Consider the following 25,973-nt stretch of genomic DNA (forward strand, 5'->3'; position numbering starts at 1 on the left):
TTGTCCACAGTTGTCGAATCACAGGAGACGCCAATGACCAGAACTAAAGATGAAGTCTACAGCAAAAGATCAGAGAGTAGTGGGCTTGGGGCCCATGAGCCCCACTTCCTACAAGGCAAGGCAGCAAGGACTGAATGAATGCAGGCAGGTGGATGATAGGGCTCCCCATCTGCTTCATGTACATTTCATTCAGTCATTCAACAAACACTGACGGAGCATGGGCTACTAGCCAAGCCCCACACGAGGCACCAGGAACACCAGGGCAAATGAGACAGTCGACGATGCCCTGTGCTCGCCATGCTCACATGCCAGTGGGGAGAGACAGACCAGAACCAAGCGAAACAGAGCATGTCCGGAGGTGAGAAATCCTAAGGAGAAAAGTAAAACAGAAAAGAAAAGGAGGCGTGGTAGCGGGCCTGGGATGCAGTTTAACATTGGGAGGCCGAGGCAGGCCTAAGGCAGAAGGTGATGCTCTGCAGGTGAGGGAGCAGAGGTGATAAAAAAAACACTGAAGACCGGACCAACAAAACTGATCAAATGGGGTGAGAGAGAAGGAGGCAAGGATGACTCAAGAAAAACAGGCAAAAATGGAGAAGATTGTGAGCCACTGGGGACAATGTAAACTTTAGGGGGAAAGTGTTTGCTGCCTTTTATGTTTCTAAGGCAAAGGGGGAAGAAAAGGAAACTTTTTCATGGAAAGAGGGAGCGATTAAACCAAGAAGAACAGCCAGAAGAAAAAGTCATCTTTGGAGAAATAAGGCTACAAAAGGGGGGAGTGGCATTGGCAGTCCTCAGCATGTCTGCTCCACCGGGGCTGGACTTTTCGTGTTCTGTTCACTGTTTGATCGCCAGCATCTAGAAATATTTGTGAAATGCAACCTGGCGGGGGGGGGGCACAGAGAAAGTAAAAGGAATAGGATATTCTCATTCAACAAATATTCCTGATTACCTACTCTGTGCCAAGCCTTATGTTAGGTCTTATGGACAGAGATTAAGCACAAAACACGGATCCTGCGCCGGAGGCCACAGACTGATGAAGGCAACAAACAAGATACGACCAGAGATGGGTTTTGAAGAATGCAAAGGAGTTAGCCGGGCTGTCAAGAGTGAGAGGTGAGGATCGTCCAGAGCACTGCGCGTTCGGAAGTAACCGGAGACACAGGACAGGCGAGCGGCAGTGAACTGCCCGCGCGGAGTGGCGTGGAGCGCTCGGCCCACCGCCAGATCCCAGTCCCCTACCGCCCCCGGCCCTCCGCTCACCACACGCACCGGAAGCTCTCGGTCCTCCCGGAGGCTGTCCTGCCTGTACCCCGCAACCCAGTCGCGTTCTGCCGGCGCCGGGGCCGCCAGCCAATCAGCGGCGGCCTCCGTCCGGCCCCGCGACGCGAACAGCCAATGATGGCGCAGCCAGGCCGGAAGTTGTTCCGGCCGGAAGGCGTTTCCACGGACGCCCAGGAGGCCACCCGTGGCTGAGCCGGCAGCGCTGACGGCCCCGGCTGGGCGGGTAAGTGAGGGGATGAAAGAGGGAGGGAGGCCGGGGCGGCGCCAGATGACCTGGCCCTCCCGGAGCCTCCTGCACACCAAGGCCCGGAGTATCCTCCTCAGAGCCCGGCTCGCTGCTCGCCGGGTTCTGGCACCACGGGGTGCGCGGAGGCTGCCACGGCGCCCATCGCCCCCGTCCTCCCCAGCGCTGCCGACCTGGCCTGTCGCCCACTGCCACCGGCACCGACCTTTCATCGTCTCCCTCCTCGTTCGCCGAGGGGAGAGGCCCTCACTTTTAACGAGTGCCTGCCATGTGACAGGGGCTTTGCCGGTAGTATCGCACTTAGTTTCCTCCACGATAAAGTTACGAGGCTTCTTTATGCCCATTTCACAAATGAGGAAACGCAGGATGAAGCGGAGAGGGAATGTGACTTGCGCAAGGTCTTGTAACAAGAAGACTCCCAAACTGGGTTTGAAATCCGGGTCTGACCCCAGAACTCATGATCTCTCCACTGCCCTGTGCCGCCTCCGTGAACAGCAGCGGCGAGGAATTTACCATCCGCCTTCCCCCCCAACCCCCTCCCTCCCCGCCCCAAGACTATACACAAACACAGTTATTCATACTGATCCTGAGAATAGGGAACGGGAAGAGGGTGGGGAGGTTATATGGAGGCCAACCTGGGATACGGGGTGGCTGATGCAATGACCAGCTAATGTCTTGCTTCCCGAGAGAGTTTCCCTGGTCCCCACCCGCATCCCCCCCTCCGCCCACCCCTGATTGGATAGTCTCATCGAAGAGGTTGGTCGAGAGGCTCAAGTGTTTCCGAGAAATTGGGTGATTTACGAGAAGCTCCTACATGCAAGTAGTAAAGGGTGGGGTAAACAGGAAAAAAAGAGAGAGAAGAGTCTTTTCTAGAAAGGAAACTGAAAGAAAAAGGGAAAGACTATTAAAGACGAGCTCGAGCTGCACTGGGCAGTCTCAGCTTCTCAACTGCCCAGCGTGACCAGTGGCCACCTCTGCAGCACCTCCTGCAACCTGGGTATGTATTGCCGTCTTTGCTAGGCTTAGAGTTTATTAGTATTTCTACCAGCCTTTTCCCAAAGTACTGGAAACCTTGGCTTAGGGCATGAGGAGTAGCATCTCTTAGGACCAGGGTGTTGTGCATTTTATTTCATCTCATTGTCCCAAAGTTCAGGTGGCTCACAGCTTCTGTAGGGAGTGGAGATACTGGAAGAGTAGCTGCCTATTTGGATTCGTAGCTTGACTTTCAGCACTTTGATGTTGGCTATCCTATTTTACACTGATGAGCCCTCCTTAAATAGTCGATATCCATCCACGGTATCTCATTGTGATACTCATAAGTAGCTTATGCCTGGCTTCATATAAATTAATGTCCTCTTTGCCTTTTAAGATGATGTTCATTTTATTATTTGGAGGGGAAAGTAAGCTTTCCTCTCAGTGTTTAAAAAAGAAAAAGTGACCTCAATCTGTTCCAAGGTTTGAAGCATTAAAGGACTCCTAGCTGGTAAGACATCATTTTCTTGTCCTCTGGAAACTTGACAGTCCAAGGCCATTGTCATCCACACTCAGGGGTCAGGATGTGGAAGATGGTCTCCCACCTCCTGGTAATATTCCAGGCATCCAGGAACTTCTGGGTACCCCACTCTTCTCAGCTGCTCCAGAATTGGCTGTAGTGCGTAATGCCACCCTTCCCCCAAATTGCAGAATCAATGTATTCTGATCTTATCTGTGAGATGGTTTCATTGTGGCCCAAGGGATTGTCCTGCCGTTCTGTTAAACAGTTCTGTAATTCCTCTTTCCATTCCTCATCCCAAAACTGTGCACAGTTTCTTCAGGTGCCTGTTATGCTCCTTGGGAACAGTGGAACCTTTCAAAATGAGCACAAGTTTCAAGTTCCTTAAAAAGAGGGACGGAGAGTTCATTTTGAAGAGTCTTGTCGTTTCCTCCTTAGCTGTGTGCTGACCTGCTGTGGACTCTGCAGTTTTGCTCTTTTCACTCCCAGTCCTTTTTTAGAGGAGATGATACATTACTTCACAGATATAGCTTCATTTCTTTGTTTTAGATTGTAGTATTTGTGAAATAGATAAAGCAGTTTTCCTTGACAAAAATTCAAAGCCCTATTTGCAGTTTACACAGTAAACACTGAAGGCAGTGGTCCTTAGTCTCTTGGCATCTCGGACCACTTTGAGAAAGTAGTAAAACCTGGATACTCTGCTTAGAACCGCAAACGTGCAGGCAAACCGTTGACGTCATTTCAGAGGTTCTGAACTCTGGGTTAAAAACCTCTGAAGCTAAATTAAATTCTAAAAGTTAGTTAACAAAGAAATAAAGGAGAATGTTGACTAGATAGGAGGACAAAAGGAGAGTATGTGCCCATAAATGGGCTAATGAATGGATGCCTGACATGAGGGAAGTGATAGTTCTATTCTCTTTGTCTCTGATCACTGCCGAAGCACTGTAATCACTCAGGAAGTTGCATCATGCACACACACACGAGATTCCAGTGTGGGTGATTCCCACACAGTGAGTACATGCCTCATGATCCTGAGAGCAGGGAGACCTCACCTGCTGTTTCCTCAGTCAAGTTTCATTCCCGTGTGCCTCTTCTTACTTAAATGGGATTCTGATAGTTAAAGATACATGTTTTTCCCTACAACAGGGACCCTAAATGCAGGCTCAGTTCATCTAGCTGATCCTCTGCAGTTATCTGCTCCTTCGCAGGGGTAGATTAGCCGTCTGGGGCTCACCAAGTCATTCTACCTGGCGCTTTCCCTAGGAATTTTTAAGGGTAATTTTAATCTGTGCTTGATTTGGGTCCTACTAGCAGACTTCAAAAGCCACTTGTTGCCTTCCGTGCAGGACACCACATTTTTGGAAGGACAAGGGTAAACCGAAGGGAATTCCAAAAAGAATGACCAGGATAGTGGGCAGATGTTCGCAATGGGTGAGGAAACAAGACTGGGTACGTGGGATTAACCTGGCTCTTCTCAAGTCTCGGAAGGCTCAGTGCAGTGTCAGGACGTTCTAAGAGGACTTCTAAAGTCCAGGTAGGAGAAATCTACCTTAAACTGGAATACTGCAGAGGTATTATAAGAGGATATAAACCAGAAGGGGAAAAGTAAACTAGATGATTTGTGAGACATTCATTCCGTAAACGTCTGTTGATGAGCTACTCTGTACCAGGTGCTAGAAGCACATGAAAGAATAAAACCCAGTACTTGCATTCTCTGTGTGACGGATTTTCATAAGTAACTACATGCAGTGTGAGTGCTCTAATAACCTCACTCACGAGCGCTCAGGGATCACCAAGGACAGAGCAACCAGCTTGGCCCCTGGGTGCAGGGGTCAGGAAAGGCCGCAAAGAGGAGCCGAGGTTTGAATTAGTAAGACAGCGGGCAGAGGAGGGTATGAGACGTTCCGGGCAGGGGGAGCAGCTGGAATTTGAGAGAGCACGTGCTCGAGGGGGGCTTTGGCATCAGATCCCGGTTCGGCTACTCTGGCATGGAACCTCAGAGGACGGTTCTAACTTCCCTGAGCCGTCCGCCTCTGGTCGCTAATGCAGAGCAGATACTGTACCACCCAGCTTTGAAGGTTGGGAGAATTGGGCATCATGGGTAAAGCATCTGGGCGTGATGTTCGAGCATTGGTGGCTAGAAGGAATTTTCCTCACTTTGGTTGTTGTTTGATACGGGCCTGAGTGTTTCTCCTCTCCAGCGCTAGTCAGAAGCTTCTTCCACATTCCTTCTCTTTTTTACGGGCCTCCCTTTCCAGGAATTGAGGCAATTCTCAGCAAGGAGGAGAAAGAAACTGGCTGCTGTCCCATCCTGGTTTCAGTATTACGGTTTCATTGACTTATATAAAGATTGGTTTAAATTTTACGTATTTTTTAAACAGATATTTAACAAATGGATGAATAAAAATAAATTACCCCCTCAAATTTGTGTTTTGTTCATAGAGCTGCTAGAAAAAAAAATTTTAATGATTAAAGACACAAAATAGTCATTCGTTAAACCTCTCCTCTGTGGCTGATGCTGTGCTAGACTATTTACTTACCCACATTATCGCACTTATTCCGTGACCAGTCCTGCAAGTTAGTGTTGTTATTGTTATTCCCATTTTACAGTTGAGAAACTGAGGCGTATGACAGTTAAGTAGCCCATAGGATAATGTTTGAGAGCATAGGTTCTGGGGTCACACTGTTTGAGTTTGTATCTCATCTCGACCACTCAGTAACTGCGTTATCTTGGGCAAGTGTTACAGCCTCTCAGTTTGCTCATCTACGAAACAGAGATAACAAATCTGTCCCATAGGATTGCTGTAGGTTTAAGTGCTTAGAAGAGTACCAGGCACTTAAGAGCTGGAGGTTAGCTGCTCTGGTGTAGCCGCACTGTCACGGTCATCCTCCTCGTCCAAGGTGTAACAGCAAGTTACAGATGGAACTGGAGCTCAGCCAAGCTCTGGAGCCCTAACAAATAATGCTTGCAATGGGTTTGTGCCTTGCTTTACATTTTGTAAAATGCCACCATGTCGTTTTTTCTCATTTCTTCTCATAACAGCTCTTGAGGTAGGTGACAGAGTTCCCGAGGCTGCTGCTTTATAGCTGAGGAAGCTGACACTCAGAAAAGGGAAGTGACCAACCCAAAAGGGGCCCCAAGGCGGCCTCAGGTAGCCTGCCGTGTGCCCCACCTTTCTTAAGGTTAATAGTAAATAATGACCAATAGGAGGTGCAGGGACACCTTCTTCAGAGGTTTGCAGTTAAATAAGGCAGCATGTGGAGTGGACAGGCTGTATATGATTCTTACCTCATTTGGAACCCAAAAGGGATAAGGCCCTGCCTCCACCCAGACTTCCCTTCGTCTGAGAACGGAACAGCTGGCCAGCAAAGGAAGCCATTTGTTCAGCAGTATGTTGGTTATGACTGCAAAGGCCTGGGAATTCATCCCGAAAGCAATTAAGATAAAGAGTAAATAGCCATTTGCCAAATGTTTCTAGCTGTGGTGAACTTAGGGTTACTAAAGTACTTTGATGTTTGCTGCCTGAGCAGACACGAGTCCTTCCTGTGTCCTGGGCACTGGCCGAGGCACAGGGGCACCTCGGCAGATGCACACTTGCCCTTGGTTAGGAGGGGTCTTTCTTTGCCCTAAGTCTGTATATCACAGCGATTCCTTTCGACCTCATCATTAGCATTTGTTCTTCCTCTTTTCCCCTGTTTCATGGCTCCAAATTTCTGCTTATATTTGTATTAATGTTATATTATCTATGCCCTTTCTTATAACTCATCTCCAACCTTTTTGGAAAGAAGAACTAGCTACGGTAAAGGAAAAACAGCTGCGATGGTTTGTTAATCTCTCTCTCTCCTCCCCCCACAGTCTTGTCTGGACCACTGAGCAAATCTGCCAACACCCTAGCCGGCTGTGAACGCAGGTCCTGGAAAATGGCAGATGTGCCCAACGGTGAGCAGGGCTGTGGGTCTCCACTGGAGCTGTTCAAGAACATTGCTGCTCAAGGGGAGCTCGTGAGGGCCCTCAAAGCCAGAAACGCGGCAAAGGTATGTCATTTAGCTGGGTCCTACACACACACGCACACACACACACACACATCCAAGCCATGTCTGTAGGGTCATGTTACCAGGATTCCGTTCCCTCACCACCTGAGGTGTTTTGGCTCTCAATTTAAATGTATTTTCTCCTTTATCAGCATCGATGCGTGTAGTCTAAAGGGAAGCCCCTGGGAAACACAGCAGCCGTCCATCCCGCCTCTCTCTGTTTCCTGCTCCCAGAAACAACGATTTTCAATTCTTTTAGCTGATTCTTTGGCTATGTAACCCCTACGTCTCTCAAAACCACACATTAAAAAAAAAAAAACAAAAAAACCCCACACATTATATTGCTCCTGATAGGTGTTCGGGTTTGGGGCTTTCACTGTGGACGACAAGGAATTAGCACTTTCGTAAGCACTTCCCATCCCCCCAGTCTCCATTGTAAACGCTGCTGACCCACTGGGTATAGCATAAGTGCTTCTCCTTTCCTGCCCAACTTTTGTTTTCTCCAGAGTTGATAGTTGTCTTAATTGCTTTTTGCTTGGCTTGTCTTTGTTTCATTTTGGGGTTTTTTGGCCGCACCTTGCGGCCTGCAGGATCTCAGTTCCCCAACCAGGGACTGAACCCAGGCCGCGGCAGCGAAAGCCCAGAATCCTAAACACTAGACCACTTGGGAACTCCCCTGCTTGGCTTTTCTTTTTCCTTTTTAATTTGGCTGCGCCCGCCAGGTCTTAGTCGCAGCACGTGGGATCTAGTTGCAGCGTACAGGATCTTTTAGTTTGTTCCTTTCAAACCAGAAATTCATGACCTTTAATTCTCAGAAATTATATCATTTCTTTGATTTATCCTGGGTTTTTTGTTTTGGTTTCTGTTTCTTTGTGTATTTTTTTAATTCAAAGACTGGTCCTCTGAATTTTTTATTTTTTGGCTTATTTTCCTCATTTATTTTTCTTTTTGTTCTTCTTTTAGGTATGTTTCGTCAACTTCTAACCCTCCTATGGTTTTTCACTTATTCTGTCATTTTTGACTTCCAAGAGCTCGTTTGACCTCTGAACATGCCTTTCCTCATAGCTCTCTGCTCCTATTTCATGGGTGCACTGTCCTTCTGTCTCTGAGATCTTGGTGATAGTTTTCCCAGTGTTCTCTACCCACTTTATAAACTCGGTTTCTTCCAAGTTAGCTTTTTGTTCCTTCTGCCTTTTGCATTAGATGCCGTCGTCTGGTGTTTGGTGACGCTCAGCCGTGTAGCGGCACTTTAGCGGGAGCGCTCAGAGCTGGGAGGGGCTTGTCCTGTGGCTTTCCCTTCCCTGGACGGCAGCCACGCTGCTCTCTGGCCTTGGGAAGGCTTCAGTGTCAGGGTCTTTAGAGCTCTTCTTTGAGGCTTGTAGAGTCCCCAGAGAGGACTCCTCCAGTCTGCTGTCCAGAGGGTACGGGTCCAGCCGCCAGCCTTGTGAGCTGAGTGGGGCAGAGGAGCTGGGCTGTGTGATCGCTCGCTGAAGCCCCCGTTCTCTGTGCACTGCCCCCGCCCCCGCCCCCGCTGGGCAAAGCGCCTCCAGTCTGGACACTTTTTACTCTCCTTGATGAGACACTAAACCTCTGGATGGGGGAGGGGGGATGTACCGGGTAGGGGGGAGATCTCAATAACTGCTTCTTAGACAGACTTTCAAAGTGCTCCTAGTTTTATAGCCCGCTTTCACCCTCACTTCTTTGAGTATCTAGGGCCGCCAATGCCCAGACCTCTCAGGGATTCCACAGCAATGTAAGTCCAGTCGCTGCCCAGGTTCCCCGTGTTGTCTTAGCATTTGTTCTTCTCCCGTGTTCGGTCAGGTACCACTCATCCCTCCGCTTTCCAGCTTCTGAATCTTGTTGCTGTCATCCTCTTCCTGTTCCCTTGGTCCTCGTGGGTTATGCCTTTTTTAAAGATCTCTTTGCTGTTGCTGCAGTGGGTTTTAGAAGTGTAACCCATTCAGTCTGCGTCTGTAACCATCACCTAAGCACTTTCTTTCACTCTCGGTCACCCAGCTTCTTCATGTCCATGACTTCCTCGTCTGTCACTTCCAATCCCTGTCGTCGTCTTTTCAAAAATCTCTTCCTAGATTCTCACCAGATGGTATCAACCATATCACAGTCACTCCAGTAGTTTACTTTGACTATTTGGACCCTAAATAATCCATTACATTTTAAAAGAAAGAAACAGTGATATCCAAAAAAAGGAGTTGATTATTCACAGAAAGGGGTTTACAACACCAGGCAGGGCTCAATAGATGAGGCTAAGTTGTTTTAAAAAAAAAAAATCTGAAAACCTAAAATAAATAAAGGACCGAAATGTTGATCATTTACTCTATAAACCCATTTCAGGAACCTGACGGTGATATTTTTGTCATTTAACGTTAAATTCGAATAATGTTAATAAATGCTTTTAGTTAGTAACTCTTAGTGACTCCAGTTATGTTCAGCATTTTAGCAAACAATACTTAACATGGTTTTTTTTTTAACATCTTGATTGGAGTACAATTGCTTTACAATGGTGTGTTAGTTTCTGCTGTATAACAAAGTGAATCAGTTCTACATATACATACATCCCCATATCTCCTCCCTCTTGCGTCTCCCTCCCACCCTCCCTATCCCACCCCTCTAGGTGGTCACAAAGCACTGAGCTGATCTCCCTGTGCTAAGCAGCTGCTTTCCACTAGGTAGCTATTTTACATTTGGTAGTATATATAAGTCCATGCCTCTCTCTCACTTCATCCCAGCTTACCCTTCCCCCTCCCCGTGTCCTCAAGTCCATTCTCTACATCTGCATCTTTATTCCTGCCCTGCCCCTAGGTTCATCAGTACCATTTCTTTAGATTCCATACATGTGCTTTAGCATACGGTATTTGTTTTTCTCTTTCTGACTTACTTCACTCTGTGTGACAGACTCTAGGTCCATCCACCTCATCACAAATAACTCAATTTCGTTCCTTTTTGTGTCTGAGTAATATTCCCTTGTATGTATGTACCACATCTTCTTTATCCATTCATCTGTCAGTGGACACTTAGGTTGCTTCCATGTCCTGGCTATTGTAAGTAGTGCTGCAATGAACATTGTTAACACAGTTTAGAATAACTCTTTCGAGGGTGGTCTTTGACTAATGCATAGTCAGCTGACTCAACAAGAGAGATCAGAGGTTACATGATGAAACCAGAGTTAAATGGAGTAAGTTTGTATCTGACCCTGAAATGTATCATACTAGAAGCACCTGATGTTTTGGAAATTCACTTTAAGTGAAATAGCTGAGCTACTCGGGGATCTCTGGTCCAGTGAGGGTGCCGCAGGCTCTTCCTCCACTCTCTCTGCCGTCTGTCCAGGTCATGGCCCTCGGCGTTCTTTCTCCTTAGTGTACCAAGAGAATAACACCCGCTGCTTTCAGAAGCAGTAGCTCACAAAGCTTCTCCTGGCGGGTAGGTCGGAATCTGGGGGCTCTAACGGGAGACAGTTAGAGCGGGATTCACGAAATGACACTGGATCGTAGGGGTTAAGGTAGAGAACAGAGCCTTTTTTCTTCTTCTTTTAGTTTAAGTAAACTTTTTAAATTGAAATACATCATTCGTTCAGAAAAATATGGAGATCACAAACAGGCAGCTCACTGAATTTTCACAAAATGACCAAACCTGTGTAACCAGCATCCAGTTGGAGAAATGGCACAGAAGCCGCCCTCGGGCCGCTTCAGGCCCTGCCTCTACTCTCCCAAGAGAGGCCTCCACCCTGTCTCCCCCACTGTGGATAGTTCCTTCTGTGTTGGAACTTTATTTAATCAGGTAGTGTATATAGAGTCTTTCATGTCTGGCTTTTTTCAGAACATCAGCTTTTAAAATCTGTTTCAATGTCCTGGTCCATGTTAGATTGAGAACAAGAAAACGGACAAGACGAGCCTGCTTGTCTGTTTCGGTCCCATTCCAGTTAACAGGTGGTCCTTGAACTGGGACCCTGGTTAGATGTTTGACTTTCAAAGAGCCACCTGGTTGGAAGCTGAGTTAGGCCACATAGAGTATGAATGTCACACAGCTGGTGATTAAAGGGTAGTGACTTCAGGGCACTTGAAAGCAAGGTAATTCTCCCATAGATAACTTGATAGATCATGCTTGCTAAGCCTTTATTCTGCTGCACGTACAGCCTAGGCACTACCGTAATGAGGTGAGGAAAACATGCTTGCCTGTCTAAGGTAGGCCAACATCCTGTCTCTTGCATGAGGTCTATCCATGGGGCTATTGATGCCACAACTCTGACTCGTTTAAACGATGAATTCCAGATGGTTTCGGAGTTTGAAACACAAATCTGTGCTTGCGAAATCACCCTACAGTAACAGTCCTCTGTGGCCCAGGTGCCGTACCTGACAGAGGAGCTCTCTCTGAATGGAGTTTGGTGCTGTGATGTTTCTCCACTGGGAAGCCCAGTTTATAGCACATTGTGTATAAACTCTAAATGGAAGTGTTTGTATTTCCCTTGGCAAGCAGATTGGACTGTGTATATTCTTTGTGATCTAATCCAGCAAGGCCAATTGTGGGAGTAGAGCTTTAGGGCATAGCATGACTGATCTGCTTAATTAGGTTTGCTTTTTCAAATGCCAGGCTTCCAGGGGTGGCTAGTGTGGGCTCCTGGAAGAGAGGAGGTCTTTAATAGGTTTCCAGCTTACCCAAGGATATATTTTACATTTGTTTTTCTTATGCTTATTTTAAAACACTAAATGTGCAAACACTTTGGACAGCTTGATAAGACTCCAAAATGCTGTAGTATAACTGTTTCCCAGTGAATCCCTCCTTAATTTATGACCTGAAAGTCTGTATTTTTTCCTTGCCTTTATCTGTTTTCACAATGTCTACTTGAGTTGCTGTTGCTGTCCTTGGTGGCATCGTTGTTTAAGTTTCCATAAATATTCATCTCAACCTGTGTGGATTGTAAAAACAAGTTCCAGTGCAGAGCTCAGTGTAATTGATTAGTGGAGCTTGTCCCATATGTTCGCTGGCATTGGTGGTGTTTAAGTAACATTTAGCACATTAACTCTGTCATAAACAACGGTGTAAATTGTGTCGCTACACGTATCCTATAGTGTTTGTGGTAGTAATCCGTAGCACTAGACCAACAGATAAAAAAACAAAGGGGCTTCCCTGGTGGTGCAGTGGTTAAGAATCCGCCTGCCAATGCAGGGGACACGGGTTCGAGCCCTGGTCCGGGAAGATCCCATATGCCGCGGAGCTACTAAGCCTGTGCACCACAACTACTGAGCCTGCGCTCTAGAGCCCATGAGCCACAACTACTGAGGCTGGCGCGCCTAGAGCCTGTGCTCCGCAACAAGAGAAGCCACCGCAATGAGAAGCCCGTGCTCCGCAACTAGAGAGAGCCCACGCGCAGCAACGAAGACCCAACGCAGCCACAAATAAATAAATAAAATAAATAGATTTTTTTAAAATCATGAATTAAAATAAGTTCAGGCCCATGACTTGCTGTGTGTCCATGGGCAAGCTCCTTCACCTCTCTGAGTCTCTGTTCTTCAACTGGAAAAGAACAGTGACAATGACGCCTTCCTCGTAGGGTCATTGTAAGGCTAAAGGAGGTAATGTGTGTGAAAGCAGTTAGCACAACACCTGCCACACAGCAGTAACATTCGGCAAATGTTAGTCGTTGTTAATACACTCAGCCTTCACCCTTGCTCCTTTGTGCAGAATGAAATTGATTCCGCAGTGGAGATGTTGTTATCCTTGAAAATGAGCTACAAAGCTGCCACGGGGGAGGATTACAAGGCTGACTACCCTCCAAGGGACCCGGCACCTGGGAGTGATGGTGGCCTGGATGCCACAGAAGCAGGCGAGGATTTTGTGGACCCATGGACAGTACAGACAAGCAGTGCAAAAGGCATTGACTATGACAAGCTCATCGGTACGTTATGGGAAAAGCCCCAGCTTTTAGGAGTGATTCCATTGAGTTGATTCCACTGATGTTTTCTAATTTGAATTAATCATACATCCAGTCAAGCTTCAATGCCAAGGAGAAAATAGATCCTAAAATCTTTTGTGGTGCATTTTATTCCCAGAGGATTATTGTTAATTAACATAACAATATAAAATAAATCTCAAAATAATGATTTATAGTAGAGAGCTTAGTAGAAGCTTTTTCCTTTTTTTGAGCAATTCAGAACTTGGGGAAGGTCCATGGAACTGGGCATCTTTACAGTCACTTAAGTTGTCTCTAACTTAGTGGGTACAAGTCAGTCATAGATTACTTAAGGTTTCTCCTCCAGTGTGATACTGAGTGTGGAGCTAAACATCTGGAAGTCAGCTTAAGAAAGATGACTCCTCACAGGGGGCAGGTCCTCACTGCCAAGCCCTTCACTGGAGGGCTTCCTGCTCAGGAAAATCCTTACTCTGAGAACATTGATGGCTGTCAAAAAAGAAACAGAACTAAAATGTTCTTACCTAAGTCTAAGCCATTTTCCATGATTTATTATAGACTATCAAGGAGGGAAAATTCTCTTGAAGACAGCTGTTAATTCGGTTAAAGACTATTTAAATTTATGGTTGTGAGTGAATATAAATGATAGCTTAATGAGCAGTCAGCAGCGGGGGCGCGTGTGTGTGTGTGTGTGTGTGCGCGTGTGTGCGTGTGTGTGTATGTGCGCGCGCGTGTGTGTGTGCGTGTGCGTGTGTGTGTGCGCGTGTGTGCGTGTGCGTGTGTGCGTGTGTGTGTGTGCGTGTGTGCGTGTGTGTGTGTGTGTGTGTGTGTGTGTGTGTGTGTGGTTGCCTGGAGTTGCTGGCTAAACTGCATTCTGGATCTGTTTCCTGTCAGAATCCCATCCCAGACAAAAGAGCATTTTGTTCTGTAATTTATTCTCTGTTCTGCTGGCTGTGACCTCCACTCTGGGCTGGTGGAAGGGACCAGAGCCTCAGGCCTGAAGAGGCCTGGGTCTGTTGAGACTGTGCGTGGATCACAAGGCTTTCCCTCTCGTTTCAGCAATATCACCAAACCTCCCACCACCTGAGATCGGCATCTCTTCTTTTTTTTTCCAGTTCGGTTCGGAAGCAGTAAAATTGACAAGGAGCTGATAAACCGAATAGAGAGAGCCACGGGTCAGAGGCCGCACCGCTTCCTGCGCAGGGGAATCTTCTTCTCACACAGGTCAGGGTCTTCTCACTGCAGGGCCTCCCACCCCTCCTCTTCTTCTAATGAAGAAAACTATCAGGGTGCTGTTCCCTCAGACCTCCAGGCCCTTGCGGCGAGTGGTTGCCAGTTGGCAGAAGGCCGGTTCCACCTCCTGTGCTGGCAGTGACTGGCCGTGGGATGGTGCCCGTCCCTTCACCTCTGGCCCTTAGTTTATTCACCTGTAAACTGCCCACCTCACAAGGTGAAGGTCAAGTACACAGCAGATGAGATTCATGCCAGGTTACGTGCAATAAACTATAAAATGTCACAAAAGAGATCAACGTGTCCAAGTTCAGCATTTCCCATGAGATAAGCAGGAGGCTTCCTGAAATTACATACTTCTTCCTCCTATTGTTCTGGCCTACTCATAAATAATAGCCAAAGAGTCGCTTTGCTGTGCACCTGAAACTATCACAGCGTTGTTCATCAGCTATACACCAATACAAAATTAAAAGTTAAAAAAAAAGTTAAAAAAAGAGAGAGAAACTAATAGAGCGAACACGCACAGAATATCCCTACCTGAGATCATAAATTCCATGCAGATAACATCAGAGAACAGCCGGCTTCTGAGTGAGGTCTTGCCTCTCCCACCCCACACATCGCCTCGGGTTGGGTTCAAGGCCATGTTCGTGGAGTTTATAGTCCGAGGTAGGGTTGTTCTGTTCTGCCCGCACATCAGGGTTACGGAGAGCACGTGCAGGACAGAACTCGGCAGTCTGCCGAACACTTTAAATTCTACAGGCCGAGAACTCCAAGCCCCGCTCAGCCCTCTTTCTGGGCAGAATGCAATCAAAGCTTTTTCCTTAATTGAGATTTAATTCACATGACATAAAATTCACCTTCTGAAAGTACATAATTCAGTGGGTTTTTTTGGTGTATTCGCAAGGTTGTGCAACCATCACCACTGTCTAATTCCAGAACATTTTCCTCACCCCAAAAAATAACCCTCTACCCATTAGCAGTCACTCCCTATTCCTCCCTCCCCACCAGCACCACTGGCAACCACTAACCTACTTCCTGTGTCCGTGGATTTGCCTGTTCTGAACATTTCATATAAATAGAATCATACCACATGTGGCCTTTTGTGTCTGGCTTCATTCGCTTAGCATCATGTTTTCAAAGTTCCTCCATGATGTATCATATGTCAGTACTTCATTCCTTTTCATACCTGAAAAATATTTTATTGAATGGACATACCCTCCCATTCAACAGTTGATGGACATTTGGGGTATTTTCACTTTTGGGTTATCAATAATGCTGCTCCGAACACTTGCATACAGGTTTTTTTTTTTAATAAATTTATTTATTTTATTTATTTAGTTTTGGCTGTGTTGGGTCTTCATTGCTGTCTGTGGGCTTTTTCTAGTTGCGGCGAGCGGAGGCTTCTCTTCGTTGCGGTGGGCGGACTTCTCACTGCAGTGGCTTCTCTTGTTGCGGAGCACAGGCTCTAGGCACTCGGGCTTCAGTAGTTGTGGCGCGCAGGCTCAGTAGTTGTGGTGCACGGGCTTAGTTGCTGCACGGCATGTGGGATCTTCCCAGACCAGGGCTCGAACCCGTGTCCCCTGCATTGGCAGGAGGATTCTTAACCACTGCGCCACCAGGGAAGTCCTGTATACAGGCTTTTATGTGGACATATATTTTAAGTTCTCTTGAGTGTGTACGTGGGAGTGGAACTGCTGGGTCATAAGTTAACCATTTAACTTTTTGAGGAACTTCCAAACTGTTTTCCACAGTGACTGCATCATTTTGCATTCCCACCAGCAAAGTGCAAACAAAGGTCCCAGTTTCTCCACATCCTCGCCAACATTTATTCTTTTCCATTTTGTGTTTTTCCATAACCATACTAGTAAGTGTGAGGTGGTATTTCACTGTGATTTTGATTTGTATTTCCATAATGACTAATGATGTTGAGCACCTTTTCATATGCTTATTGACTGTTTTTATGTATTCTTTAGAGAACTGTCTCCTCTGATCCTTTGCCAACTTTTTAATTGGGTTATTTATCTTTTCATTATTGAGTTATAATAGTTCTTTATATATTCTGGATACTAGTTTCTTATCAAATACTTGATTTTCAAATATTAGCTCTTAATTTACAGTGTCCTTAGAAGCACAAATTTTTAATTTTGATGAAATCCAGTTTTCTTCTGTTTGTTTTTCGTTGCTTGGTGTCATATCTAAGAAACCATTGCCTAATTCAAGGTCATGAATATTTACACCTGTTTTTTCTTCTAAGAGTTTTATTCTTTTAGCCCTTACATTTAGGTCTCTGATCCATTTTGAGTTAATTTTTGTATATATGTGAGGGAGGATTCAACTTCATTCTTTTGCATGTGAATATCCAGTTGTCCCAGCGCCAATTTTTGAAGACTGTTGTTGAATTTTCTTGACACTCTTGTTGAAAATCAATTGACCATATATTTAAGGGTTTATTAAATATACTACATAGTCTTGATTACTGTAGCTTTGTAGTAAGTTTTGACACTGGAAAGTGTGAGTCCTCCAACGTTGTTCTTCTCAAGATTATTTTGGCTGTTCTAGGTCCCTTGCATTTCCAAGTGAATTTTAGGATCAACTTGCTAATTTCTGTAAAAAAGGCAGCTAGGATTTTGGTAGAGATTTTGCACTGAATCTATAGATCAATTTGGGGAGTGTTGCCATCTTAAAATATCAAGTCTTCCTTTCCATGCACATAGACGTCTTTCCATTCACCAGGTCTTTAGTTTCTTCCAGCAGTGTTTTATAGTTTTCAGTGTACAAGTCTTGCACTTCCTTTTTTTAAATAAATTTATTTATTTATTTATTTATTTATTTTTGGCTGCATTGGGTCTTTGTTGCTGCGCGCGGGCTTCTCACTGCGGTGGCTTCTCTTGTTGTGGAGCATGGGCTCTAGGTGCGTGGGCTTCAGTAGTTGTGCCACGTGGGCTCTAGAGCGCAGCCTCAGTAGTTGTGGCACACGGGCTTAGTTGCTCCGTGGCATGTGGGATCTTCCCAGACCAGGGCTCAAACCCGTGTCCCCGACATTGGCAGGCAGATTCTTAACCACTGTGCCACCAGGGAAGCCCCAAGCCTTGCACTTCTTTTGTTAGATTTATTCCTAAGGTTTTGTTTGTTTTGATGCTGTTGAAGATAACGTTTTCTTCATTTCTTTTTTGGATTGTTCATTGCTGTTTCTGAAGGGAAAGCACACTCCTGTGTGTTTCCTCTAGCTCAGTGCTCACTGCAGCTCTGCTTCACTTCTGATACCGGATGTGTGGGGTTTCCACACATCAGGTTCTGCAGCACAAGCTGGTGTCTTACAATTTAACCCAGTTCTGACACTGTCTACCTGGAGATAGCGTGTGATTCCACAGGTTAAGGGCTCAGTCCCAGAAGACTGCCCCCCACCTCCCTACTTCAGACAGGAATCACGGGTCTGGACTGTTACCCGTGCCATAAATCAGAGGGTCCCATGACTGCTTCGTGGAGTGAATTTGCCAGAGCATCTCACGTAAGTCAGGAAAACATTTTACTTACTAGATTACCAGTTTATCATAAAAGGTATAATTCAAGAACAGCCAGATGGAAGAGGTGCACAAGGCAGGGCGTGTGGGAGCACAGCGCTTCCATGGTCTCGCTGGGCACCTCTCTCCCCACTTCTCCATGTGTTCACCAACCCGGAAGCTCTCTGAAGCTGTCCTTTGGGTTTTTATAGAGCCTTCACTACATAGACGTGATTATTTAAATCACTGGCCACTGGTAATTAAACTCAATATCCAGCCCCTCCGCCCTCCCCAGAAAGTGGGGCGAAGGCAGGGGGGACTGAAAGTTCCAATCCTCTAATCAGAGTTAGCTCCCCTGGGAACCAGCCCGCCTCCTTAGGTTATCTATGGGCTTTCCAAAAGTCACTTAAGTAACATAAATTTTGGTGTGGTTGAAAGGAGCTTATTATATGAATAACACTCCTATCTTTATCATTCTTTTCACGTAGGAAATTCCCACAATGGTTAAAGGAGCTCTGTGCTTGAAACAGGATAGAACGAAGACCAAATGTATATTTCTTTCAATCAATCACAATGTTGCACTACTGTATAGAAATACCACAACTGATTTTTGTTTGTTGATCTTACGTGCTGCAACTTTGCCGAGTTCATTTATTAGTTCTTATTAAAAAAAACAAAATTCAGCCACATAAATTTGAAGATCTAATTATCTTTATTCAGTGATTCATAAATCAGGCAGCCTCCCATCTAGCAACTAGAAAGGCGCTCCAAGGGGTTTTACAAAATGGAAGCTTTTTACAGGGAGAGGGGTGGGGCAAGGGAGGAATTAGCAAAAGGGAAAAAAGGATTATTTTTAGGCCAGGACATCTTTTTGTGGACAGGAATGGCAAGGGTTTTACCACGCAGATTGATTCTTGAGGGATCGAAGGTGTAGGGCAGGAGACAGTTTACCTCATAGGTGCTGAGCAGAAAATTCCAGACTGGTTGATTAAGATTACATTTCTGGGGAAGGTGGAAAGTGCAGTTAAATCAGATATTAAGTCTTGGTTTAGTGTCATGGGCTTTAACATGATACCATTTGGGCCTGTGGTTTTCTTTTTAACATTCTCTTTTTTTTTTTTCTTTTTTTGTGGATTCTGGAGCATTTTTGTTATATAGCATTATTTCACCTGCGAGTAAGGATAATTTTACTTCTTCCTTTCCAATTTGGATTTCTTTTTCTTGCCTAATTGCTCTGGCTAGAAATTCTAGTACAGTCCTTGTGAAAGTGAGCATCCTTGTCTGATTCCTGATCTTAGGGGGAAATCTTTCAGTCTTTCACCATTGAGTAGCTTTGGGTTTTCCATAAATGCCCTTCATTTTAAGGAAGTTCCCTTCTGTTCTGAGTTTGTTGAGTATTTTTATCATGAAAGAATATTGGGTTTTATCAAATCCTTTTTCTTCCTCTGTTGAGATGATCATGTGGCTTTTGTCATGCTTTCTATTAATACCGTGTATCACATTGATGGATTTTTGTATGTTGAACCAAGTTTGCATTCCTGGAACAAATTCCAGTTGATTATGGTGTGTAATCCTTTTTATATGTTGCTGGATTTGGTTTGTGAGTTGCTGAAGATTTTTTCATCTGTATTCATAAGGGACATTGGTCTGTAGTTTTCTTTTGATGTCTTTGCTTTGGGTATCAGAATAATACTGGCTTCATAGCATGAGTTGAGACGTATTCCCTCTTCCATTTTTCTGGAAGTTTGTGAAGGATTGTTGTTAATTCTCTTTTGAAAATTTGAGAGAATTCACTAGTGAAGCCATCTGGCCCGAGGCTTTTCTTTGTGTGACTTTTTTTTATTCCTAGTTCAATTTCTTTGCTTGCTATAGATCTGTTCAGATTTTCTATTTCTTCTTGAGTCAGTTTTGGTAAATGTGTCTATTACATCAAGGTTGTCTAACTTGCTGGCATACAGCTGTCCCTAGTATTATTCCCTTATAATCCTTTTTACTCCTATAAAGTGTTTAGTACTGTTGACTTTGGTAATTTGAGTCTTTTGTTTTTTTAGCTCAAGCTTTATCAATTTTGTTGATCTTAAATCAAATTTTTATCTTAGCATTTTACAGTTCTCACTGCCCTGTGACGTATTTACTTCAGTATAATAATGCTGTGGGCTCTTGGTTTAGGGAGGCATAGGACTTGAAGCTTTGGCCATGCTCAGATTTAAGAACGCCTCTCAGGTCTGTGAAGTAGGCGTTTGATGAGATCTGCCACGCGCTGTCTCCCTCTGCAGCCGAGGGGGCCCTGCGGGAAGCCATCCTCACAAAGCTGAGCCCAGCACAGGAGCCTCGTCGGCGCCCTGCCCTCGGGACAGCACCCCTCGGGACAGCACGTCGTGAGTGCTCAGAGACTTCCTGCAAAGCCATCTGGAGCAGCGCAGCCGGGACCTGGTCTCCGTGCTCCCACTGCAGGTGGCACAGGTTCAGTCCCTGGTTGGGGAGCTAAGATCTCACATGCCACACGGTGCGGCAAAAAAATAAAAAGAGCAGCTCATGGGACGGCTGTGCTCTTTTTCTTTTCTATAAGCTGATAAAAGTTTGATTTGGTTACTCATGAGAACCAAAGAAGGACTCTTTTTCTTCCAAAATCAAGTGTTTCATTCTTTCCTTATCTCAGAAGCACTGGGTGATCATTCCTTGGGGAAAAATCAAAACTATGCACGAAAACCAGAATCCCCCTAATCCTATCAGCCCAGAGATAAGCACTGTTAGCCCCTGGTCTGGGGCATAAGGAGAAGTCACTTTCAGAATACTCTTGTCTGGGTTCTCCTGCCCAGACCTCTGGAAAAGGCAGCTATTCCTCTTTTATTTGGGCATACTTTGCCCAGAAACAAAGAACATTCACACCCTGGAAGGGTGGTTTCATACCCTGCCAAACGTTGCAGTCACTGGCAGGGTTTGTTTTGTTTTGTGGGATTTTTTTAACGTCTTGACTGGAGTATAATTGCTTTACAATGGTGTGTTAGTTTCTGCTGTATAACAAAGTGAATCAGCTATACATATACATATATCCCCATATCTCCTCCCTCTTGCATCTCCCTCCCACCTTCCCTATCCCACCCCTCTAGGTGGTCACAAAGCACTGAGCTGATCTCCCTGTGCTAAGCAGCTGCTTCCCACTAGCTAGCTGTTTTACATTTGGTAGTGTATACATGTCCATGCCTCTCTTTCACTTCGTCCCAGCTTACCCTTCCCCCTCCCCGTGTCCTCAAGTCCATTCTCTACATCTGCATCTTTATTCCTGCCCTGCCACTAGGTTCATCAGTACCATTTCTTTAGATTCCATACATGTGCTTTAGCATACAGTATTTGTTTTTCTCTTTCTGACTTACTTCACTCTGTATGACAGTCTCTAGGTCCATCCACCTCACTACAAATAACTCAATTTCATTTCTTTTTATGGCTGAGTAATATTCCATTGTACATATGTGCCACATCTTCTTTATCCATTCACCTGTTGATGGGCATTTAGGTTGCTTCCATGTCCTGGCTATTGTAAATAGAACTGCAGTGAACATTGTGGTACATGACCCTTTTTGAATTATGGTTTTCTCTGGGTATATGCCCAGTAGTGGGATTGCTGGGTCACATGGTAGTTCTGTTTTTAGTTTTTTGAGGAACCTCCATACTGTTCTCCACAGTGGCTGTATCAATTTATATTCCCACCAACAGTGCAAGAGGGTTCCCTTTTCTCCACACCCTCTCCAGCATTTATTGTTTGTAGATTTTTTGATGATGGCCATTCTGAACCGGCAGGGGTTTTAAAAATACAGATTCCCAGGCGTCACCCCAGACCCACTGGACCAGAGTCTGTGGAGGCACAGCTCAGGCAGATGTGGTGTGGAAACAGCCGGCCAGGTGATTCTGATGCACCGCCAGGGAGGAGGCCTCTTCGTGTGCGCTGTTAGTGGACCCCAGTCCTTGGGGAGGGTGGATGATTCCAGAATAACTCCCAGATGAAGACACCTGGTCCCAGTGTAGCTGAGGGAGCCCAAAGCAGATCTCCACCTGGGGGCATCCCTCACTTCCCTGCCTAAGTCAGGACTGTGGGAGCCCTGTGATTTCCCCCATCTGGGCCAGCAGAGTGTCGGCGCTGTGTGGTTCTCAACAAGGACGGGGTGGTGTTGGCCTGGTGTCGCTCCCAGGAAAGTGTGTGAAGCAGGCAGTACGTCAACATCGACACTTGGAGGAATTCCAAGAGAGATCCAGCGTCTGACCAACATTTAAATATATTATTCCCAATCTGCATGTCTTCCACTTTTAAAACAATCACAGGAGAACCAGCTCAGAAGAAGTTTCCTGTTGTTTTTACAGCATAAGCGCCAAGGATAACAAGCTCTAGTGATTATCCGGGTTGTTTTGTCTGTTTATCATTTCCAAATGAGCATTCACACCGCGATTTTTTTCTCAGAACATCACACTATTTTCTTTTCTCCTTTTTCCTTTAGAGACATGCATCAAATTCTTGATGCCTATGAAAATAAGAAACCATTTTACCTGTATACGGGCAGGGGCCCCTCTTCTGAAGCAATGCACGTAGGTCATCTCATCCCGTTTATCTTCACAAAGTAAGTATTGCGTCGTGTGACTGTTCTCACTTGTATTAGTGAATCAGAAATGTTAGTCACATTACTGATCAAGTATGGTGTATAAAATTACTTTGTTATTTTGAAATTCTTTTGAACCATGGAGAGACTAAATCAGCAGTATATCTGCCAATCATAGATAATATATGTATTATTTTGCCAAAAAAAAAAAAGAAAGAAATGTTAGTCACAAACCTTGTCTAGAACTGACAAGACAGTACTAGTTCACATCTGCTTGAACAACCAAGGTCTTGGGGAGTTGCTGCCTTTGTGGCTTCTCTTCACCCTGTTCCTGGTGTCGCTTTAGCGGGATGTGGGTGGTAGAGAGAGCACTGCTTTGGAGTCAGTGGACCTGCGTCCTCCTCTTCCCCTGTCCACGTGACCATAGAAGAGTTACTTCTCTGGGCCTTAGTTTCCACATCTGCCAGAGGGAGTAATAATACCTACCACCTACAGTTCTCGTAAGGCTTCAAAATAAAGTGTGCAGGGAAACCGGCACAGAGCTGACACGGTAATAAACAGTTGTAGCCCTTATTAACAGGAGTCAAATTCACAGTGTGATCAGAGCGTGTGATTTTGTGGGCAGGGACGTTTTGACATACATTGTTAGCAGGAACCGTGTTTTCAGAGGCACAGTGGCGTTTTTCTGCAGGGAAATGAGATGACGGCCTTCTTCCCCCCCTCTCTTAGGTGGCTGCAGGATGTGTTCAATGTGCCCTTGGTCATCCAGATGACCGATGACGAGAAGTACCTGTGGAAGGACCTGACCCTGGACCAGGCCTATGGCTACGCTGTGGAGAACGCCAAGGACATCATCGCCTGCGGCTTTGACATCAAGAAGACTTTCATCTTCTCTGACCTTGACTACATGGGGTAAGGAGAGAACGCCTGCCTGCCTTTTAAATAAGTAGATGCAGATTGTAGACAAGTCATCATGGCCACGGCTGCAGCTGAAACACCTGAAGCATCTCGAGGTCTGGAAGGTGTTTTTCTTCCCTTATTAAATGTTATGGTCTGGTTTATTGGTTTATTGACAAATACGATTTCCATCCTCAGCTTGTGACAGATGTGCATCTGTGTCGTAGTTTCTCTCCACGGATGGTCAGTTGTGCCAATGTGGGTGTCTTTCTCTTTCTCAGTGTACCTTTTTCCCTACAGAGAAAAGACTCACTGGTGACACAGTTCCCTCACAGTCTAGTTAAACCAGACACTTAATAGTCCAAAAGATTTCCTTCTGGAAGTCCTCAAACTGTAACTTCTGCGGTTTTGAACTTCATTCCAGACGACTACCAAGAAGTGTGTTAGAAAAGTAAGACTCTGTCCACCGTCCCAAGAAGAATGCTCTTCAGGTCACCAAGTCTTGCATGAGCCCCTAAGATATGGCGCTCCCTGCACGGGTCTGGCCGCCCGTGGGGGACAGTGCTTGAGGGCCCACCTTGCTGGTGGAGTGTGGCCCCTGTTAGGAGATTCGTTAGAGGCCCAGACGGGGTGTAGCGGAAACACCAAAGGCTGCGTGAGCAGTAGGTGCAGAGGAGCTTGCTGGTTAACACTGCCCAGAAGGGTCCCTTCTGTAACTACTGAGATCTGAGGGGGAGCTTTATAGCCATTGAGAGGAATACACGCCTTGGTATGAAATCTGACCTTTCTAGCAGCCAGTAAATGAATGCATTTTCTAATTTTACCTATTACATTTTTTTAACCACTCTCTTGTGGGCACAGAGGCATTGTGGGGTCCATGAAGAAACATGACCTTCCAAGGGAGGAAAATAGACCTGGGTTCGAGTCCCAGGTCTCCTCTGTTCAGGGTCTGTGAGTCAGCAAGTCTGGTCCATGAAATAGGGTTAGATGAGACCTTAGTTGTCACCGTTATTATCATTTTCATGACACTTAGTTTTATTTCTCTCCCCCTATTCCTTAAAAGGACCTGATTCAACTGCTTGAACCCATAGACACACCATGGGTTCTGCTCTTTTTAGGACAAGGCAGTACTGGCATCACACAGTCACTGGCATCCTTTTGTGCAGCCTCTTCCCACCCACCGTGGCCCCTCTCAGCCTCTGGTCCCCCACCAGCCAGCGATCTTTCTAAAAGGCAGGTGTGGCTCAGTCCCCTGCTCACAGCTTTCCTGGTTCTCCATCATCATCAGGATAAAGTTCTCGCTTTCTCCTTTGCACACCAGCCTCTTGTGATTTGACCTGTGTTCCTCTCTGATCACCGCCCCCTGCAGCTATACAGAACAATTTGCTGTTCCACACCCTCGCCTTTGTCCCTGCTCTTCTCTGCCCTGACCCCAGGACTCCCAGCTCCGCGGATTCCTATGCTGCCTTCCAAACACGTGGTCAAGCACCACCTTCTCCTGGGAGTTGTCCCTCCTGCAGCCAGATTTAGGTACCCCTCTCTGGTCCCCCTGCGCCCCGGGCCCCCCCTCTGGTGCAGTGTGAGGGGTTGTCCTCTCACACTAGACCAGTAAAGCAGCCGTCACGGGGTGCTCGCCGTGGCAGGTGCCCCCCGAGGCCCCGAGAACACAGCACTGAGCAAAACAAAGTCCCCTGTTGTGGTGCTGAGATGTTGATAGGACAGAAACAAACACCTCTGACGAGTCCGTGAGAATGTCAGGGCGGGGGCGTGAACTTCTGAACAGTCCGCGTGAGAAGACCACCATGGCCCACGTGCTTTCAGCTCGTTCTGAGAGAATGTGGCGTCTGTGGCGACTGGTTTCCACCCTGTCTTTCTGGTACCTGCAGCTTCAATTCTGCCACCTTTGCTCCCTAAGAACTCCCTTTTTCTTTATGAACGTGGGGTAAAGATGAAAGCCCAGACAAAGGGCCTGTCCTAGCTCTTCTTAGGTATTTTATGTTGAACCTAAAGTTAGGAGGGACATTTAAATGTTAAAGTCTGTTTTCAAGTGTCTTTTTCCCTTTAAGAGTTTCTTCTAAACACTCAAGCATTTTACTGTTTTTCTTGAAGTTTAACTCAAAATCTAAACCTCTGACTTCATAAAGCTCCTTCCCAAGCCAGTCTTCCTTACGAACAAGAAACACAACAAAGCCTCCTCCACCCCCTCGGGGGGCTCCATGGGGGAAGGAGTCGGTGCTGGGGCTGAGGCTTCCCGCCACCCTGTCCCCCCACACGTTTGGGCCCAGAGGGGCCTTCCTGACAGGACCCCCGAGGGGTGGAAGGACACTGCTCCGGGACGCTGAAAGCCAGTGGTCCAGACCAAGCTCTGTGCCGGGCTTGGTTTGGTTCCTGTGGGCAAGTCCTTCAGTTCTCTGAGCTCCCGTTTTCCTATGCAGTGGGGGGTTACTACTAGTTAGGGGTGGTCTAGCTGAGGGGTTCAGAGTGCCCGCCTGGGCTCGCATCCTGACCGCCACCTCCTGTGTGACTCGGGCAGTGAGTGTTGGACAGGTGTTCATTGAGCATCTGCTACATGTCAGATGATGCTGGGGGTCAGCAGCCAAGACAGTTATCCAGCCGCTCCGTCAGGTTCTCTCTAACGGGACTTAACAGGTAGTAAACCAGGTGAGAATGAGTGTTGTGAGGACAAAGGAAGAACAGAAAGGACAGGGTGGTTAGCTCAGTGGACGGGAGCACCTACGCTGCAGCTTCATAAGGACTGACCACTGAACTGCTGCATGTGGGGCGC

General features: G+C 46.2%; 2 protein-coding genes across 5 annotated transcripts in view; one reads left to right on the forward strand and one right to left on the reverse strand.

The window, feature by feature from the left end:
• WDR25 (WD repeat domain 25) overlaps positions 1 to 2,005 on the reverse strand; it is a 142,184-nt gene extending 140,179 nt beyond the window's left edge. Inside the window, exon 1 of one of the 2 annotated variants that reach the window (XM_060003918.1) lies at positions 1,731 to 2,005. The gene's annotated coding sequence lies outside the window, so the exon portion shown is untranslated. Of the gene's footprint in view, positions 1 to 1,269; positions 1,283 to 1,730 lie in introns of those variants that run through there. The other variant, XM_060003919.1, reaches the window with a different exon arrangement.
• The window catches only part of WARS1 (tryptophanyl-tRNA synthetase 1), a 34,857-nt gene continuing 10,318 nt past the window's right edge, over positions 1,435 to 25,973 (forward strand). Inside the window, exons 1-6 of one of the 3 annotated variants that reach the window (XM_060003921.1) lie at positions 1,435 to 1,504; positions 6,874 to 7,052; positions 12,747 to 12,960; positions 14,088 to 14,196; positions 22,193 to 22,312; positions 23,021 to 23,203. In XM_060003921.1, coding sequence (XP_059859904.1) covers positions 6,939 to 7,052; positions 12,747 to 12,960; positions 14,088 to 14,196; positions 22,193 to 22,312; positions 23,021 to 23,203 — 740 coding nt within the window. In that variant the 5' untranslated portion in view covers positions 1,435 to 1,504; positions 6,874 to 6,938. Of the gene's footprint in view, positions 1,505 to 2,339; positions 2,523 to 4,536; positions 4,552 to 6,873; positions 7,053 to 12,746; positions 12,961 to 14,087; positions 14,197 to 22,192; positions 22,313 to 23,020; positions 23,204 to 25,973 lie in introns of those variants that run through there. The other 2 variants (XM_060003920.1, XM_060003922.1) reach the window with 2 other exon arrangements.

Source organism: Delphinus delphis, chromosome 2 (genome assembly GCF_949987515.2).
Source record: "Delphinus delphis chromosome 2, mDelDel1.2, whole genome shotgun sequence".
Classification (NCBI taxonomy): Eukaryota; Metazoa; Chordata; class Mammalia; order Artiodactyla; family Delphinidae; genus Delphinus; species Delphinus delphis.